The 20,847-nt window shown below is 38.1% G+C and overlaps 1 protein-coding gene across 1 annotated transcript in view; it reads right to left on the minus strand.

Annotated features, from left to right (window-relative positions):
• Window positions 1–803: 803 nt before the first annotated feature.
• Window positions 804–20,847, minus strand: part of grik3 (glutamate ionotropic receptor kainate type subunit 3) — a 94,747-nt gene continuing 74,703 nt past the window's right edge. The window contains exons 11-16 of the mRNA XM_056380477.1: window positions 19,212–19,435; window positions 14,933–15,051; window positions 8,681–8,898; window positions 5,522–5,747; window positions 5,003–5,253; window positions 804–4,257 (exon numbers count right to left, since the gene is read on the minus strand). Coding sequence (XP_056236452.1) covers window positions 3,892–4,257; window positions 5,003–5,253; window positions 5,522–5,747; window positions 8,681–8,898; window positions 14,933–15,051; window positions 19,212–19,435 — 1,404 coding nt within the window. The 3' untranslated portion in view covers window positions 804–3,891. The remainder of the gene's footprint in view (window positions 4,258–5,002; window positions 5,254–5,521; window positions 5,748–8,680; window positions 8,899–14,932; window positions 15,052–19,211; window positions 19,436–20,847) is intronic.

Consider the following 20,847-nt stretch of genomic DNA (forward strand, 5'->3'; position numbering starts at 1 on the left):
CCCTTTTGAGAGATCTTCAAAGGTTCATCTTTTTGTGCTTTTCAACACACAGATCTCCTATGTGCATTATCCAGTTACTGACCTGTATCTTGCTGCCGATATAGGCAGCTACTTTCCGATCTATCTAATACATCTAATGGTGAACTGTATATCTTTCTCTGTTTTGCTTTGTTTCACCTGAATAATAACTGTGACAAAATACACTGTGGATATTAATCATTATTGTTATAGAAAGCTTTTTGCCAAGTCTTGGTTTATGTTGTTTACCATGTGTCCTTGTAGTTGATTGCAGTCACAAACGTTCACCTGGACGTACTGAACTGTAATACTAGAATCTTCAAACTGCGGGCATCCATGTTTAGGATCAGAAAGACTTGTTTGACCCAGAACAGTCTGTCTCTCTGTAAACTGGTGGGATATTTTCCTAGACACGAATAGGTGAAAAACTCTGCAAATTGTTTTGGGGAGAGATAGTAATTTGGAAATATAGAATATCCAGTGAATCTAATAATATTGCTGATTAAGAATTCTTTTAAGTTAACATGTACGATGCATTAGTTCTCGTATTTGACATCTGGTACAATAGCCGATAGACAATCTGTTAATAATCATGGCACATATTGATGTAGTAATGTTACTGGCCATTTGGAGATCAGCATAAAAGATGGGTTTTACGATTCAGCCAGTGCTAATAATTAACTTAATGTAAACTGTTTAAATGGTAATACTTAACCTCACTTCATTAACAGGTGTAGCATGGCGACACAACACCAATCAACCCATAGCTCAAGAGGAGATATGAATAGTTTGTATTTTTTATTTAAAACTTCATATAACCCATACAGCAAACTGTACAATTGAATTATTCACAGTGTGTTAAAAAGAAAATAATTCAGTAGCTTTTCTATAACATTTTGTTGAATTGAATCCCCATGTTTTACTGAGATGCCAGTTATTCTAATGTTCTATTAACACATACAGTTACTAGGAAAAGAAAATCTTTTTTTTTCCTTTTTTTTTTACAAAACCTTACAAAAACTATATTCATAGAAATTCTGCATGTCCACAAAGAAAACCCTGGTTGGCACCAACATATTTATCGTATTGTTTGAGAGGTTTTCTGCCAAATGATAGAAGCTGTGCAACTGAAAAGAAAGGTGTCCATAAAAGGCATACCGTCATGACTGCTGGAAAATCAAAACTCACACACTGCTAAATGAACACAGGTTATGTAGCTTACATTTTGCATTACTTTTCTCTCACATTTCATACAATTTTGTGTAAAATGACATTATTATTCACATTAATTTATAAAAAGATATATATATTCAGTAACCAAACTGACTGAATCAGCCAAATCAGAAACCCTGTTGTAATTCCAACTAATTTTGATTATGACGTTTTCAATTCTTTTCACATATTACAGAAGTGAAATACAAGCAAACTTGAGTCTTAGAATCACCTGCATGAAAAGCTACAGTACACATGAGGGTAACAGTAATACAGTATAACCACGTATCAGCTGCGGCCATACTTTAGACCAGGTCCTAATTGGATTTTCAAGAGGAGTAAAGGTCCAGTTACATAAGATAAAACCCTACTCTAAGGGAGTGTCCCCTAAATTCTCAGGGAAGTTTAACATTTCCATTTCATGTTCACCTTGTAGAAATATATTAGCCATCATAAAAGAGGATTTACATACATTTTTCCCATCTGGATGACAGTAATCCAATACACCATAATATAATGTGTTTTCATTAAATAAATAAACAGAGTTTTGGGGCTGTGGTACTTGGGTAAAGTGAGGAATTAGGTTAAAGTGACCTCTCTAATGAAATAAATATCATCTATAACATATTTGACTGTGAACAGAATTCATTTATAACAGTATAAATTTAGCAAAATACATTTTCTCCTGCTGATCTTATCTACATACTCTACTTTGCAGAAGGGAATCGATAAACGATTATACAGTGAATCTCTACCAAACCAATGCTAAGTTTTACAGATTGGAGTTTCCTTGAATCATAGATAGTTAAGATTTTTTTTTTTTTTTTTTTGTCTCGACATATCGACAACGTAAACCTCACAGAGGTTTGCTGTTTGTTCAGCTCCCAGGTGACAGCAGCTCACAGACTCCTCGAATCTTCATACAGCATGACACTTGTTGAAGATGTACACTTACTTGATAGGCATTAACAGGAACACACAAAATCATCATCTGTCTTCTGTCTATTCACCATCTACTCACCACATTCTTTCAGCACGTTCACAAACTACAAGTATGGAATTACTCTGTTCACATCAGGTAGTGAAAAAAGAAAAAAAGTCTGAGATAACTTTGAACATGTTTTCTTATTTAAAACCAACTCCTTGGCCAGTTTTCATAAAAACTCATAATGCAAAAACAACCGGTTTCCTGCCAAAAGCCTCTAGATCAAGTGAAAAATTAAGTAATTGTTGAAAAATGTGTTCAGAAGTACTCGGGACATTCAGTGGTGCTGTAGCCACACAAGCGCAAAGAGCAGCACGCAGTTTGATAAATATGTCACAATTAAATGCACTGAAAAATGCACTTTAGTTTTAAGGTCACAGTCTTACCTTTGTGCCTCCGTGCCTTTACTTGTTTTTTTTCTTTTATTGAGCCAATATATAAACACGAATACCCAATCTAATGCCATCCATTCCGTTGTATACCCTGCTACCATTTAATTGACGCAATGTTTGAAAAGTGAGATTAGACTTCATGTGATAATTCAACATTTCAGTAATTATGCTTTTTGAAATTACAGAGGACCAAATTAATGTTTTTAATGTAGGCACTGGATCAGGAAGTTCATCTGTTAGCCTTCTTTACTATATATTTTTAGCATTGTTTTTTTTTTTTTTTTTTTTACATTACAGTGTTGATAGTAATATTTTGAGGGGCGGTGTTTTGCAACACCAACAAACACAGTACTGTGACTGTGCAAACTACGATTATCCTGCTACATATTACCCTGCATGGTTGGTAAGATCCCTTTGTAGTCACATTTAAACAACTCCAATTTACTTTGCACTGAACATGAAATGACTGGCTCACCCTGGTCTGTATATCGTTCTGTTGAATGATCATGTCTTTGGCAATTTAAATGATTAGAACTATATCATATACAAAGTCATTTTTGAAATAAAATGTACTTCTAGTCAAATAAATCTAATCCCACAAACACTGTGATCCAATAGTCCATGGCAGAATCTCTTGTTTTTTAATATGGATGTCTCCCCGTTGCAACTTTGTTTTGCATCAATGATTATTTGCTTGTGTGCCACCGTATAGATAATTACACATCATAACTTCGTCAAACTTGAATTTACTGCTGAACAGTTGTGGCTCTCTAATGGTTTCCACCAGTAACAGAGTATTCTTACAGGTTATTGTAGATGCCCCTGTGAACCGTGCTTTCCAAAGATCCGCTCTCATATCCTGCAGCTCACGACTCAAAGGGAACCATTAAGCCTAGACAACATGTTTGAGGTAACATTATTTTCTGCTGTCAAAGGCCATTCAGGAGTTTGTGTAAATCAACAGGATAAAGGTAAGAACTTGGTATCATAATTTTCATGTGTGGCAAAACTGATTTCCAATGAAAACTGCTCTTTCTTGTCTTCTTGTATATCTGTCATTTATTGCCATTCTCATCAAAGCCTTTCGTCCTACTTCAGTCCAATAAAATTCTCAGTCTTTTCACTGATTGAGGATTCCTCGAATGGTGTGTATTTTCTTGTGTTTTTGTGTTGCGCACGTAAACATCAGACTTCAAACTGATTATTTGGGTGTACCGTTTTCCCAGAACCTCCCCCGAATATTTCTTTTCCCTCTTGTGGTTAGGATTACAGTGGTGAATGTTGTCATACCTGTGTGGCTGATGCTGCCATTTTGAGTTGCCCATGTTTTGTTAGTGTCCCTATGTCACTGTGGTTAATGGTGTATCTGGTGATCCCATCTATGCCATTGTCTCTAGTCTCTGGCACTGCCCCTGACACGTTGCTCATGAGGTTCTTGGCCTGGGGGGAACACATTGTCATGGGAAGACAGGAGTCATCCCAGTGCTGCAGCTCATGTTGTCCTTTCCTGGGAGTCGTCGGTCGTTGTAGGCGTGCATGTTGATCACTGCATCCGTCTTCACCATGACTGGAGGCTGAGGCTTGTGTTTCACCCGCCTCTCGCAGGTGAACGACAGTCTGATCTCGTCCACCATGGCACTGCACAAAGACCTCTGGGCGAAAAGGGAGGATGCGGGGAGGGGAGCAAGAAGGAGAAGAGGGGAAAGGGACGGGGGGTAAATGCCTTAGCTTTAAATTGTTCTGACAGCAGAGAGTGTCGACAGTCTAAAGAGAGCAAAATGCATTTAGAACATTACATTCACGTTGTGTTAATGCCAGTGTCTGTGTGTGCACGTGCGCTCCGTGGCTGTCAGCAATGTCAAATCGCAGCACCACCACATGTAGCCTGCACACAGTTCATTATTGCTGCTGTGTCAGAAAGAGTGAACAAGTATGGTGCATGAGCATGCATGCAACTACTCATTTAGCATGAGTCAAATTAGTGATTTACAGCAGTAAAGAGTGCATGCTATTCTGACATCTCCAATGACTAATAATGGATTAATTCTCTATGCTCCAATTTGCAATTATGCCTGTTAAAATAAGTAAATGTTGTAGTGTTATGGCCAAGTACTCCTAGGGATTAGCTAAAGGCATGCAAATCCTTTTATAACATGTTTGAACTAAAAGCCATGAATAGAGCACAGCTTTGGTTTAGAGGCTATGTGGTAAGTATCATAACAAAATGGGCACGGTTTGGAACTTCTTTGCTAAAATCAAGGGTGAAGTAAACTGAAATCCAAGCGGAGTGTAATTAAATTAATTTGAGATTAATTTTCCATCCATCCAAACCACAGATTAAAGATCGCATTAAGATAGTATTTGCATTCTGTATGTGATTTATGGGGACACATACCTGTTCGCGCTCTGCAGTCTTCCTAAGCTTGTAGATGAATTCAGCAATCGCCACAAAAACAGACAGCACTAGGCCAGATGCCAGCACAATGAATATACCACCCAGGTTCTGGATACCCATGGGGCCTGTCTCCCGACGCTCTTCATCCAAGCAGCTGCTCCCACTCCACCACTTCTCCTTCAACATGTGTAGGCGCCCATCCTCCAAGATGCTTAGGATTGCTATGGTGATTTTGTCCCTGTACGGGGAGCCTGGAAGCAACATAAGGCCTGTTTTACTTTGGAAGAAACACCAGCTGGGTTCTGTGATAATAAGGTTCATAAACACGTTGTGGCATTCAGTCTGACTAGTAGCTCAAAAAACATCTTGTCCTGCTGCGTCTAAAAAGCAATCCTTCACACTCATCCTTCAAAAGGCAACACATAACTTATAAAGAAGGCTTGATTTTTCTTTTTTCCTTTTTTTTTTTATTACTTCAGATGTTCTCAAATGTATTCGCAGGTCGTTTGCAGGTCTTACCGAGGGGAGTGCCGATGCCATAGCCTTTGCTGTCGATGAGCCCTCCCACCTGCGTCAGATTACAGTTCCTCCTAGTGATGTAATCGATAGTGGTGGACTCCATAATGAGGGCATAGTCTGACTTCAGCACCCTCTGAATCCCGTCTTCGATAGACTTCACCAGTGATGTGCTTGGCTTGCTGCTCATAAAGGCCCACATCTTCTCAAAAGTAGAAACCTTAGATTTCTGTAAGAGATGGAAAGAAAAAAATGCACCTTTGAACCTCATTTGAACAATCTCCTTTGCTGGATGTGAGGAAAAAAGTAGTTGAAATATATACAATGCTTTTACCATTGAGAAAGGGTTGGGCATAAACAAAATAACCTTCAAACTTTACAACCCAAAGTGCTGAACCTGGGAGTACTGCTAACCATCAAATCTCGCTCGTCACGCAGATGAATGGCTGAATAACTTTGCACCTATGGGGATTCTTTTTAAAGCCTGATTACAAATAGTCAAAGATGACAGATTTGCACCAATTGACAGCATTCACGAATGTGTTCAGAATCTATAGGCAGTGACCAAATAGATTTGTGTGATTACTCCTACAGATCTCCATCGTCACAGGATTAAAGGAGAGTAAATTGAAGCTTTGTGCACATCTATCCTCATAAGTGCTACTGAAGCTGCAATAATAGAATGCCTCTCCATTAGTCTTGCATCAGGCTATGTGGTATTTCATGCAATTTTATAGGGGTTCACATTTATGCCATGTCTAATCCTAGATAATTACTGTCTAAAGACTATAAGCCATTTCAAATTGTGAAAGATGCTATTATAAGAAGCCCTCTATTATATGTAACTCCAGTGGAAGCGCAGTGTTGGTTACCTTAAAACTGTGATATGATAGTCTGATATTAAAACTTAAAAGCACCAATTAGGATGTACTGCAAGTGTTGGCAAGATTCACATAGCACAATTCAAGAGCAGACATCACAAAGTGCTTCATGATAAAAGAATAATAATAAAAAAAAACAAAAAACAAACATAAACATAAGACCAAAACCGACCGAACAAATTAAACAAAAGCAAATTTAAACAAATGGGTCTACAACTAGCTACAACCTCAGAAGTAGCTGAAGTCAAAAAGTGACTTCACAGTGATGTGTGATTCCAAAAGAATAAAATAAAGAATGCTTCCCTATAGATCCCTTCTCTCTGCGAAGAGTGCAAAATGGCATGCAACCACATCCAGCAATTTCTTTCAACCTTCCAGCAGTAGGTGAAAACTTTGGAGGCAGTTGACTTGCTTACATGTGCCCTTCGGTGCTCTTGATATAATATGCAATTTAACAAAACAATAGCTCCTCATAAGAGCGCTCTCAGGTGACACGACAACCTCATGGCCAGCAGTGGCTACAAACCTCTGATTATGTTTCTAATGCAACGTGTTTGTTTCAACCGTTTCATTACGCCGCTGACATGCTGACTCGAACAGCAGGCCTATCTCGCCAGGCATCCCTAATACATTTGCTTGCTGGTGAAAATGCATGCATCTAGTAGAAGTTTGCATTATACTGTATGAGTCTTTTGGGCTCACAATGCATATTTAGAGTTGCATATGTCTGGAGACAACTACAATATAGTGGTCTTTGACTGAAAGAGCAACTTAATCCATTTATACTTCGTTTTGATCTTGGTCCTATTCTAAGTTATCTTCCTTTTCCCACTGTAGGTCGCCCGATTGAGCTGTTACCGGCCAGTATAAGCAATAAAATGAAAGTTACATACTGCATGTAACTACGGTTCTATGAATTCTAGGTGAATCTGTAGGCATTAAATTTCTGAAATTGGCTTCCATGTGTCAGGGGAGGGAGTGGTGGACCATTTAGTATGTCACCGTAACACAAGTTTAGGGCCAAATCCATCCAGCTACATACATCTGAAAAGCCTTTATCTACTCCCCGGTCTCCTCGGTATTTATCATGCTTCTCTGCCTCATTGAGTCGACATCATTAGGCCTTTTTGTAAGAGCAGGGGGGGCAGAGGGCACTTGAGCCTTGCAGCTCTGATGAGGTAATTAGACACCTGTGTCTCCTTCTATTTACGACGCGACAATCACAACTACAATTTATCGAAGTACACAGAACGATCTAAAATAACTTCCTTTTACATCGCTGATCAAAGGAACTGAAGGTTGATTTCTTTTCCATGGGTCAACGAGTTGAGTTGGATCCAGGCGCACTATTTATCATTACACCGCATTTAATATTCATGCAATGCAATTAGTAACTAAATCCTTTTTTTTTTCTTTTTTTTTTTTTTTTAATAAACACAATTCCAAGACACCGCTATTGTTTTAAATGCACATGATATCAGCAAAAATCCTGAGCCCAGTTACATAATCAAAGCTGGGGGATCTAGTTTATACACCATTCAGCAAACTCAACAATGAAGCATACAGTATTTATGAGCTCAACTATAAATTTTGTTGGCATAAAAACTAGGGCAGACAGATGCCCGGGAAGAATCCATTTTTTTCCCTATTGAAAGTCATAAACTTATGGACTATCTTCAATAAAAATGTGCAGTGTTTTCATTTTCCTACTCGGAGAAACTGTAACTCTGTTACATGTGTTATTCTGCACCAGCAGCAGCAGCAGCAGCAGCAGCATCTAAAGCAAAACCCAAAATAATAAAATAAAGTCAAAGACCCTGTAGGCAAGCGCTGAAACTTTGGAATAAAAAAATCATTATGGAGGAACACATCAAACAGTGTGGAGAAGTGGAGAAGCTGAAGAATTTGCTTTTGCTGTGGGAATTAAGATCTAACTGGAAATATATATATAAAATCTCTTTTGTGGAATGGTATTGATTTTTTTTTCTTTGGAAACATGGGCCTACTATATAGTTTCAGATTCAACACCTTCCACATTTCTGAACACAAATTTTACAGCATTATTATTTCTGTATGTATAATCCGCATGAGCCAGATACAGTATGACTATTTTCACATTGTGAAAAAAAAAAATTATCAATTTCACTAGCAATATTATGGTTGATACATTGTTTTATATCTGTGTAATATCTTCAGTAATTAGGTTATATTAAATATGAAACCTGAGAATAGATAAAAAGCTTGGCTGAATCATGACTGGTGACTATTGTTTGGACTGTACCTTGAAGAAGGACATGGTTGCGCCGTCTTTGACCACACCGTACTCAATCTTTGTCTGCTTGGCGATGTCATCAGCTGAGTCCACAGGCGAGTCCATTCTCTCCACAGTGAGAAAAGCTGCTAAATTGGCTGTGTAGGATGATATAATGATGAGCGTGAAGAACCACCAGATCCCACCGATGATCCTGGTCGACAGGGCTTTGGGCATCAGTTCTGAGCCTGTAGGCAACGCAAAGTGAGAGAGTATTAAGCAGATACAACTTACCTGCCAACACTGTTACTGAATTCAACAAATGCAGAAACATGATCACTTGCATTTTTGTTAATTAGCCTCCAAATGTTTCTGGCAGTGCCATTGGTGTTGATCAAGGTGCTTTCGGCGAGGAAACAGAAAATGAAGCCAGTTTGGCAGGTTAGCCAAACTCTAAGCTAAGAATTCAGAATGGGCAGATCAGACCTGCTAAACTGTGTTTTGCCCACGGTTCTAAATCAGGTGTGAAAGCCTTTCCCAGTTCATGTAAAGTTTTACAGTTTACATCAACAACTGTCACTGTGTAGTCCCTCGCACTCCACAAGTTTGTTGCGGATGACTATGATTTTTGACATAGTCAAATGACAACAGGATTTTTGCACTTTCGTTGTTGTTGTGGAGTTAAGTGTTACCGTCATGATTTGTTTAGGTTTAGGCTCAAAAACAACTTTGTTTGGTTAAGAAAATGATTGTGGTTGTCTCGTAATTGAAAATACAATATGCATCAAGAACCTTTCCTGAGTGAATAAAAAGTTGTTCAAGTCCAGTTTACGTATGTTGCATTTTAGGGCTGTGCAATTAATCAAATTTTATTTTTGATTACGATTGGCTTCCAAGAATTATGAAAACAATTGTGCCGCATTCTGTTTCACAACAAATTTCATTCCCCCTACAAAATCCATCTGACATTATCAGCCCCACTCGGTACTGAAGAAATTAGGAAAGTAGATTTAATGTTTGTTATTGCAATGTAAAGGTTCTCTTGCACAGTCAGAAACTCAGTTTCTGATTAAGAAATTCGTCAATGATGCGTTTTCGCTGTTCCCTGCGCAGAAGATCATCTCTTTCTGACCTGTGTGTGAGGGGCGGGACAGCGCTGTCACACATGCTGGAGCACCGTGCAACACACACACACACACACACATACACACACACACACACACACACACACACACACACACACACACACACACACACACACACACACACACACACTGAGACCCTGCTCTTAGTGTCTGGCGGAGAAAACATCACACATACGGACTTATAGCTCATCTGTCATTGGTCCAGGTGTGTTTTGTATGCTGAAGGCTGGAGCCCACACACAGAGTTAACTAAATGACCGTATATGAACATATGATGAAAAGTAATTGTTATCCAGTTGATTGTTCTGGATGTGTTCTTAAATTTAATCTCAAAGGGACGGAGCATCATCTGAACTGTCGTTTAGAAATTCAGTTTCAGGTCGGTGGAGGGTGGGTGTATCCCACGCTCAGTTAGCTTTAGCTTATATCGTGTATAACCAGAATAACTACATAGGCACAACACTTTTTGTTTTGAAATCGTTTATTTATTTATTTATGTTTTCTAAAGTCAATGAGTATATTGATCAAAATAATAAAGATATATATATTTTTTTTTTTATGTGTTAGGTTTACAGTTGCGTTCTCTTTACAGATCTGTGAAAATGAATTTCCCCTTGAACTAAACTAAGTAATCATGATTATGATTTTTGCCATAATCGAGCAGCCCTACTGCATTTGTCATTATCACTTTAACATGGAAGATACTGTAGCATTCCCATACTTTTTCAGCGTCCTCTCTCACAGCTGAGTTGTACTCTTCAATTAAGCAACTGCTCAGGACTGTAATTACACTTAACAGCTTTCTGTTGATAAAGGACTGTCGGCATTAAGTTAGCAATTTAGGTTTATCTATTGAGGATTAATAGCAGTTGATCCTCCTCCATTACTGAATCTTTTTTCTGAAATTAGTTTTACTGAACTGGTTGCCATACAAGTACACAGTTATAAAAACAGCATTACTGTAGGATGTGATATGTCAGATCAAATATAAGTGGGCAAAATCAACAAATTACATTGCAGCGTCTCTGTTAATGGAACTCATTACACTGACTCATAGACACTGCGATGTAATTTGTTGAATTTGCTCAGAGTTTTGAGTTCTGTTTTTGACATGTCACACGTAGCTGAAACAACTTTAATTCACACAGTTATCCTCCCATGTTTCTACCGTGTCATCCCACCAGATTTGCTAGATGTACACAATTGTGTATTTTGCAAACAAATCAACACAGCCTGTATAAATAAATGGAAAAAGAAAAATCAAGATAGAGTGCCAAGCCAGAGTGACAATGCATCAGCCTTGACTTTGAGTGGTCCTCTGCTGAGTAATACTATGTTTACAATGGCTCACTGACTGGTGTTAAAGTTACTTTATATCTCATCTCTGACAACCTTTAAAATACCCTTGTGCTTTTGCACTCTGTTACTTTAGTGAGAAGATTTATGAGGGCAATTCAGAAGAGTAACAAGCCCACAGAAGGGGGGCAGAGTGGTCAGCTCTTTAACCTCTTCTACCAAATTTGATTGTATTTGTCCTTTGTGGTTTGACATGGACTACATTGTTACAAACAAGGGAAGACAGTAGCATCCCTTAATTCACTATGACTCCAGAGAGGGAAGATCCAGATGCATTCTGTGGTTGCACTAAAAATGAAGTGAAGCAATGGGTAACTCAATTGAATTCCACACTATAAAGCGCTGTTGTCAGCAGGGAGCAGTATATGGTGCTGCATCAGAACACTAATAAATACAAAAAGCATATCAGTCATACGGTGCCAGGGAAATAAAACGGTGTCAATATGCCATACATTTCCTTGAAGAAGGTCTCGTGTCTTGTAAACCAAGGAAATATAAATATTCTTTCAGTGAAGATGATATTGATGCTGTTTCAGTAACCCAAACATCACATCTATCTCACAGACTGCTGCACTGCTCATTCACATGAATGCTGTAAATAATTCCGTATGATTATACATTCTATTTCAAAACAAGTGCAAATATCCTTGTGGGGTTTGTCTTGGCTAATAGAATTTGTTCATTTGTGACCACGTTCAGGAATTTGGAATGAAAAATAACAAAGCCCTATGGTGTGTTATGGTGTGTCACTGAACAAGAAGAAGAAAAAAAGACCTGCAAAAGGAGAAAGAGAAAAAACAGAAAGAGTCAGGCTAGTTTTTAAGCTAGCTTCAGCTCTATATTTAGCATTATCTGACAGATATTAGAGTGGTTAATTTAATTATCTTACTCTCAGAAAGAAAGTGGATGAATAAACACAATTCCTGAAAGATTAAGGGAATTAAGGGATTACATAGACACAACATCATACTTGTTGGAGAGGAAAAAAAGCTATGAGGTAGTTAATATTAGCTACATAAACTAATGCAGCATAGTAAACATTAGCTCAACACAGCTCTTTTCTTCTAACATTTTACAAGAATGAAACGGTAAGGAACATATGTCGGAAGATATGTCGGAAGATAGCTCATAGATAAAAGAAGATTCTTTCAGTTGAGGTCTGTGCTGTTGCATTTTAACTGCTTTTAGATTTATATTCTCATGTAGTCTTAGATCAAGGTGAATACGGAGTTTTGAGTCGTTCTATTCCCATTTGATGTTTGAACAGTTTTCTGTAATGTATAAATATTTTTAGTTGAGCAGCACTCGGGGAAGCCGTCTGTTAATTTCTTGAGTGTGAGTATAGTCATAACATCTGTGAATACTATAGCATGTGTAGTTAACGTAGTGGCGACACTGTCTGTAGCCGCTAATAACTCCATAGCACACCACATGTCTTAAGAGGAGATCATAAAGAAGTCACTGACATGGAAATTTTCCTCTGAATAAATGAACAGACTGTTTTGCATGTAATGATGCTTTTTCAATTGTTAGTCTGGGTAGAAGAAAAACTGTTCTCTGTGGATCCTGTAGTATATCGTGCTAAACATGATGCCCTGGTTTTCTGGAGTGTTTCTCCCCATTAGCAACGCCTCACCTTAACATGAGAGGACCGGGCTTTCCCGTGAGGACGATTACCTGCACTTAGCACCCTCTCTATGGAGTCATCGCAGAACAACGCTCCCCTTCAGAGCTGGGGGCTTTTACTAGTTATTAATTGCGTTTAAGAAGTGACACTTGTGAATGGAAATTTTCATTCCATTGCAAGTAAATCTTGATCTGAATCTCAACAAAGGGCAAAGTCACAACTCCAGTTTCTTAACCACAGACAAAATGCCACCACAAATGAGATATTATATGAAGACCCAAATACAGAATAAGATATTTTAGGCTTAAAATTATGGATAGAAAATGAGAGGAATAATATTATAGAGAATGAGAGGATTGGGAATAAATCAACTCATAAATCAAACATACTTGCAAAAATTATTTTATATGGGGAAACCAATTTATGGGAATGATCAGACATATGTTTGTTGTGAGCCTAAGCCTACTGAGACCCCCAGGAATGCATTTGAAGTACACAAAGTGTTTGCTTTTGCACCTCCTCATATTTTGTGTTCTTTGTGTTGTCTATGACACCTCCCTCCCACAGACAAGCTGGCAGATTTTTTTTGGATCCCCTCAAACACATCCATTTGCATTTTAAACATGTCAAGGAAATGGCTTCCGTCTCAGCTGCTGTCACTGTGCTTGGCAGACAAGCAAGGGATGTCTGTTTATGTGACACAGACAAAATATACCTCGCTGCAGATACCGCCGTGCAGCATGTGTTGCAAGGTACTGTTGGACAAATGGGTGACACAGAAAGCAAGAATCGGTTGTTCAATGTCCAATATCATAATTTTTTAAATTTAAAAATCATTCAGAAAGAGTTATGCTACATGAAAAAAATATGCATCATATGTTGATTTTTCATAACACAGATAAATCTGCAAAGGAAGACACATGAGCCTCATTAACTTGGATATCCCAGTGTGATTTTTTTATTTTTTTTTTATTTTTATTTTTTTTTTATTCAGGGAACTATGAATAAGAGCTGATTTGCAGCAGCTGCCTCACTGAACTACTGGAGATACAGCAGCTCCAGCACTGACAGACAACACAGAGCCACAGTACAAATCATAATAGAGAATTCTCCCCTGTTTAGTTTAATAATATAGGCTACTAACTAGCTCATTTCATTCTGATTCTCTCTCTCCTCTCCCTCCCTCCCGGCATGCTGCTGCTACACTCGTAGCCCTCTGCCTGCACTGGCAAATTGGCAGAGCTGCTATGCAGTTTCACAAGAGTGCTGCCGAGCTTCTGTGCTTAATGAATTGCTGAATGTGTTTGCTATCCTTACGGGCACAGATCCACTCCTGAGTCTCACTGAGCCTCCTTGATTTGTCTTGTTACATTGAGGTTAAACATTTTATTACTTGGGTCTTTTTCCTCCACAGTTGACTTCATTAGGTTATTTCTGGGCCTTCATTTGCTTACCTATCCCTTTAAGGGACACCTAGCAAGTGAAAACCTATTTGTATCCCTGTGGTTTTTCATTCAAAAGGTAGAATTAAATTTGCAGTGGGAAGTAATACAAGTAGGGTTCTTCTGCTGAAAGAAGAAAGTGCTGCTTTTATTCTGATGCGATTAATGTATGCATATATTTAATAAATCAAACATATCAAACCGCATGGAAGTGACATAATTGGAAGGCTACTTTTTGGGCTATTTTCAGTGAGACATATGGCTTCTCTATAGTGCAGTTCGTACAGCACTGAAAACATCACACCAGCCAGTTGTAGCATGGCTGACAGCTGGCATTTGTCAGACATGTACCCCGAGTTACCCTTTTCGTCCCAACACTCAGAAAGCTCTTGAGCAGGGCCAGCGACTGCGTTATGGGCAAATAAATGCAGCAGTGTTTTCCATCCTTACCTGCCAATCTCTGACAAGTGTCTGGCACCTACTCTTCCCTTTTTGAACAGCAGGCAGGTGACAACAGCCTTCCTTTGTCATGTAAGACTGAGCTCCGCAGTTGTTCTTGACAGGTAAATGTCTTATAAAACAGTCACAGAATGGAAATCATGGAGCTTGTCAGTTAAAGAGGCGGAAAGTGGAAGCTAGCAGTGCACAGGAAAAGAGGGTTGGCATGACGGTATTGTTTTTGACAAGGAAGGGGATGTGTGCGCCACCATACCTTGTTGCATTAAGGAACCGACTCCAAACCAGAAGCTGTTGAGGAGGGTGAAGTTGTTCTCCACCACATCTGATCCAGGGTTACAAGGATGGGCGTCGTACCATTCGTATGGACTGAACCTGGGAATGAAACGGGAAGTCTGAAAGCTGTTTTTAAACTTATGAGATCTGAGAAAATGCAAGAATGATCCTGTCTTTACCCCTTTCGGAGCGCCGTTCCTTCCTTAAGAAGAATCTCAAAAACTGAATCACATTAACTTGAGAGCTATTCTGAGAGTTACAGCTATTTTAGACTTTCACCTTTGGTTTAGAGTGACAAAACTATTGATGACTGCATTAGGACAACAGCTCTACAAAGCAGTACTTAAAGCAGCACTGATTGATTTTTTTTTTGGGGCCGCTTGCCACTGTAGAACAAGCTATAAACACAATCTTGACTTATTATTACCTTATACTGTCAAGTAGATATGGTGAACATGTTAGCAGACAGTTGCTTATTTACAGATACAGCAGACACAGAGCAACGTTATAGCAATAAACATTAAAGCTGCGGGAATTAAAACCAAAAACAATGAGCTGAGAACTGAGCCCATCCATAAATTTCCAGGTCTTTATAAGCAGAATTCTTTTGATGGTTTTATAAATGTAAAAAATATCTTCTATGAAATGTCAAATCAAAACATTTTTAAATCCAATGGAGCTCTTTTTAGGTCTTACCTTTAGAAATCCCCTCAACTATTTCTAATATACTTTGTAGTTAAAGGTGACCAACGATCCACAAAAATATTTTTCACAGGGTATAAAATGTCACGTTTGAGAATGTGAGGACTCCTCTTAAAGTCACATGAAACCTTAAAGCAAGCATTTTTCCATGTCTCTGCCATTTAGTTTGACACCTGCTGAAAATTCACTCACACCTTTATTATTGCACAAGTCATTTTCAGAGGCAGATGCTGAGATAAAACACGCTAAATGTCACTACTTTCCCTCTTTTAAAATTTATTCATATAACGTGAAAAATCTTTTTCTGGCTCTTTGTTCTGAGCGTTCTGCATAGTAGAATTATATCCCTTAGTCTCCAGATACTATCTCCTCGAAATGTGGCATATCTGTTACTTTGATGAGAGATTTAGTCGAAAGTGCTAATGACAGAAGAAAAACCCTTTTTCTTCCAAAAACAGATAACTAAAATGGTCCACAACGCTGGAACCCACTATCGTGAATCCCTGAGTACGTATTCTCAGTTCTGATGGGCTATAGTGAGAAAAATATAGAAAGATTTAATTGACTGAAATTTATATTGTTCAAGAGATAGATACACTTGAGTCTAATTACGGTATATGCTGGAGAAATATTTGGTAATGTAGTCTATTTTAATCAGACATTCAACAGGACTGGTGGTTAATCATGAATCAGCTTCATAATGGAGTCTTTTCCAGCCATCATTTTACTAATTCTCATCTTAGTTAAGCAATTAGACATTTGAACTAATGAACAGTAAGTGGGTGTTTTTGACTAATGTTGGTCTGTCTAAGTGCTGTTCCTTGTGCATTAAAATGTCAGATGCACCCACTAGTGTTTCCATCTCCTAAGATTCCCATCAGAGAGGCCTTGGGCAGCTGCTGTACAAATGTGCTCCCTGCCATTTCAATTAATCCCCCTCCCCCAGTCTCCTTTTTGTTTTACTTTAATATTAAATTGAAAGTCATTGTCAGATAACATGGTAGTGTGATAGTTAAGAGGCACGTATAGTATGATTACTTTACACACATTCAAACCGCACATGACCTGGACATAAACATGGCAGAAATGAATAAAGAGGAATGTCTTCTTTTCACTATTTTGAGTGCAGTCTCTACACAAAGGATGTTACAGTGCTGATTCAATACAGCTGGTTCTCTGCTAATTTCTAAAAAGGTTGTGCTGGCAAGCAGAGCCATACGATTCAGACTGTGTGCTGTACAACCCTATACAAAACTGTCAGCTAAACAACACTATTAACTGTCAGCCAAGAGTACAGCCTACACAGAGGAGGTGATCTGGAGACCGCTTGGCATTCAGACATTACATAAAGCAAAAGCGCCATGTTTGCATTTACAAGCATTATATTGAATTTGCACACTCCAGTCCAATCATGCAAAATGCACTTTGCACTAATGTTTCAGTGCTGCCAGTCATTAAATTAAATTTATTTTCAAACCCTAATAACACTGCAATTTTTCTAGTTTACAGAAAGACTCGGTCATGCAGTGAGCTACAAATAAATTTGACAACATATGCATTATAGAAACACAAACAGTTGCCACAAACTGATTCAGAGTATTTGAACATTTAACCCATATTCTCCTTTATTCTTTCAAAATTAAAAGTTATACAATCTTAATTTATCTGAACAGCACAGTTCTTTCAGTTTCAAATATTAAGGCTGGAAATATTGAGCGTTTTTTTTTTTTTATAATCAATGAACAAAAAGACAAAACTCAACAGAACTTTAATCCGCCTCTCAATCATTTTCAACTTCCCCCGGCCTGTCTGTGGCTTTGCAGTGCTAATCCCCTTGGTTCCTAGTGAAGATGGAAATCTTTCAAAACAGGTATCAGTTATTTAAAAAGGCTAAAGATTTTCCTACATCAACTGCACAGTGTAGCTTTAGGCAAATGTTATCAACAAGAATGCAGTTGTTGTTACTAAATGATAAACTGCAGTGCATTGTAATGTAAGAACATGTCACATATCAAGAGCAGTGTGGCTCATTCATGTGTTTTTGGACAACAATGGAGCTCAATGGCACAGATTGGTATTTTTCGTGGGATTTTTGACTGTGGGAATAGTCCAGACTATTATCAGTATTACCCTTTTAAACTCTCTACATCATTACAATAAAACATATTTATCAGCTCATTCAATACATGGGTGAAACCATAATTCTTACCCCTGACAAAACCTATGGAAAAAAAGACCTACTTGTTTTGTACCTACTGTCTATGGGCATGGACAGACATCTGAAATGATAAGTATATACAGTCAGAGACTTCCTTCATTATACACCTAGCGGAGTGTAAATGCCTATCCTGTTCTATTAATCTGTATTCAGAAGCTTATTGTTATCTTTCAATTTTATTAGATGTATTTCTCCAAATTTTGAATAATGAATTGAATGAGAGGCAAAATCCTCTTAGATCATACTTGGTTGTACGGCACAGGTGGCTACAACCAAATAAAAGGCAGCAGTGTTTTTCAAAGGCATATATAAGTATCATAGTACATTTTATTTGTCTACTGCTGTGTAATAATACAGTATGTGCCTTTGACCAAAAATAAATAAAAGGTGCCTTGCAACATAATCATAGACGTTTGAAAGAACAAGCCAAAGTATTTATTGCCTGATATTGTAGGCAATGCCTTGACATCTCTGTCCAGCATTTGAAATGACCTACTTGTGCTGAAGTAGCCCTCTCATTGTTCACTGCTGTTTGTTTTTGTGCTCACATGATGCAGATTTTGTGCTGCAGCTTTTCAGCTACCTAGGCTGGCCTCCAAAAAGACTGATGCAACAATTTAAGATGATTTTGTGCTTATGTGAAGCCACTCCAGAATTTGTTTGGTCTCACAACAACAAATGAGGATAGAGGAGTGCAGCTGTTTGCTCTCAAGCCCCCAGAACTCCTTTCAACGCCCGCTTTTCTAGAACTTCCTCAAGCACCACTTTGCATGAGAAGCAGCAGGAAATACTAATAATGATACTAACAGGATATTCATCACATTCATCACCAAAAGAAATTACAAGTGAGGTGCTTTTCATTCAATCAAACAGATAATCTCCATCTATAATAACTTCATGACTATAAATAGACTCATCTTTTGAAATTTCACATGAGGTGTGTATATTTTATTCTTTTTGTACTACTGAATATTCTGATTAGATAAGGTTTCCTCTTTTTGCCTCAGCAAGTTTTTCTTCTTTTTAAATGATCTTTTAAAGGTTCATCATGCTGCAGAGCCATTTCAAGACATTGCACAGGACACAAATTTAACTATGAAACTCAACTGGAGTTTTTTTTTTTTGTATTCCACCTCCCACTGCTGGGCTGTAGACGGCCCATGCAGACATAACTGCCTTGATCACTACCCAGCAGCTAACAAAGTACGAGAAACTGGCTGGGGTACTCAAATTTCAGTCTGCTGTGATAACAGAGTAAATTACTATGTCTATTGAAACACCCCATGGAGAAAAGTGTGAAGGACTGTTAGGACAATTTGAATGTAACTTGTGCACTTACCTGGCAATAACAAAAAGGACACAGCTAACACCTAAGTAGGCCAGGAGGATGTAGACCCAGATGTCGGGAGTCATTGGGTTCAGGAAGGAGAAGAAGCCGTTGTTGGTGGCATTAGGTTTGCGATACAGGATGCTGATGCCCATGCTCATGAAGGGCTTGGAGAAGTCAATGAACTTTTCACGCATGTAGGTAATGGTGAGAGGAGCCACTGCCAGGTCTGCTCTCTGTGGAGGAAAAACCAAAACATTCAGGGAATAGTCATTTTCTCTGATTTTTGTTTTCATATTTGCAATGACTGTTATAGCCAAGTTAACAGCGCAGGTGTTGAGGTGTAAATGTCTGTTGGTCAGTCAGTAACCACTTTGGTCCAGAGCTAAATATTTCAACAACATTAGAATGCATTGCCATTGAATGGCACATTGAATGGAATTTTTTTTTGATATAGGTTAAATATGTAATAAATGAGGAATTGTTGTGTTACAGAGAAGCCCTGACCTACAAATCATATTTTCCAGAAATAATGGAACGTGTTTTTCTGGTACATGACATCATCATTTTTATATTTTTTTTTCCAGTGAAAATGAAATGCAAAAATTACCATTCCAACAGAAATTGTGACTTATATCGCAATCGCAATATATATTTATATGCAATATACAATATAGCATATCTTTCTTTTTTCTTTTTTTGTCCTAGTACAAACATTCATGGTGCCCAAAACATGAATCCTGACACCATGATATTTATAGGTTTGAGTAAAATATCTCCACAACTATTAGATGGATTACCATAACTTTACTTGGATTAGCATTTAGCTCAAAACGATGCTGTGCTTAAGTACAGTCTCACAAGACTGTCATGTTATATTTTATTGATACTGTGAAATATGCAGTAGGAAGATATCTAATTATATATGTCTGTCACATTCCTTTTAAAATTGATAATAAAAATAGAGTATAAATAGTAAACGTGAAACGTGAATCTGTCTCTTCAATGATGCCTTTTGGAATAAGGTTATACATCGTTCCAATGTATCACATGCAGCTCCATCTATAAAGCCATTTTCTAGTGTCACTAGAATGACATAACGACACCATATAGCATTATACAATGGATATGGCCAAGCATGACAGATAAGTTTCAGTCACCTATTATATGCGTATGACTGCATATTCAGAATGTTTCCATTTATATCGGCAGCCCGCACAACTCCCCTGCACCATGTCTGGACAGGAGGTTAATGAAACCAGCTGCTTGGTTCACGCTCGGATTCCTCCTTCTTCCAAGAAACAAGACAGCTCACAAAGGGAGGCTTTCTTTTACTTCCTACATACTGAGTGCAGGGAGAGGAACAGGACTTCAGCCTGCATTTTTACCAAATTATATGAGACTGCATGTTTGTTTGGGTATTTCATGCAAAACCGTGAGACCTAACCTTACAGCAGTAGAATCCAGAAACACATACAATCATAATGAGATAAAAAGCAGTCATGTCCTCCGCTCCTCTTACGAACGGATGTATTCTGTCATTTTGTTTGTTTTAACATCTTAAAACATCTTTTTTTCTTTACTTACTTTCCAGGCCCTAAGGCTGTTCTTAACACGAGTTTACCTTTCCCTGTGGCTTAGACAGCTC

This window comes from Seriola aureovittata, chromosome 7, assembly GCF_021018895.1.
Source record: "Seriola aureovittata isolate HTS-2021-v1 ecotype China chromosome 7, ASM2101889v1, whole genome shotgun sequence".
NCBI lineage: Eukaryota > Metazoa > Chordata > Actinopteri > Carangiformes > Carangidae > Seriola > Seriola aureovittata.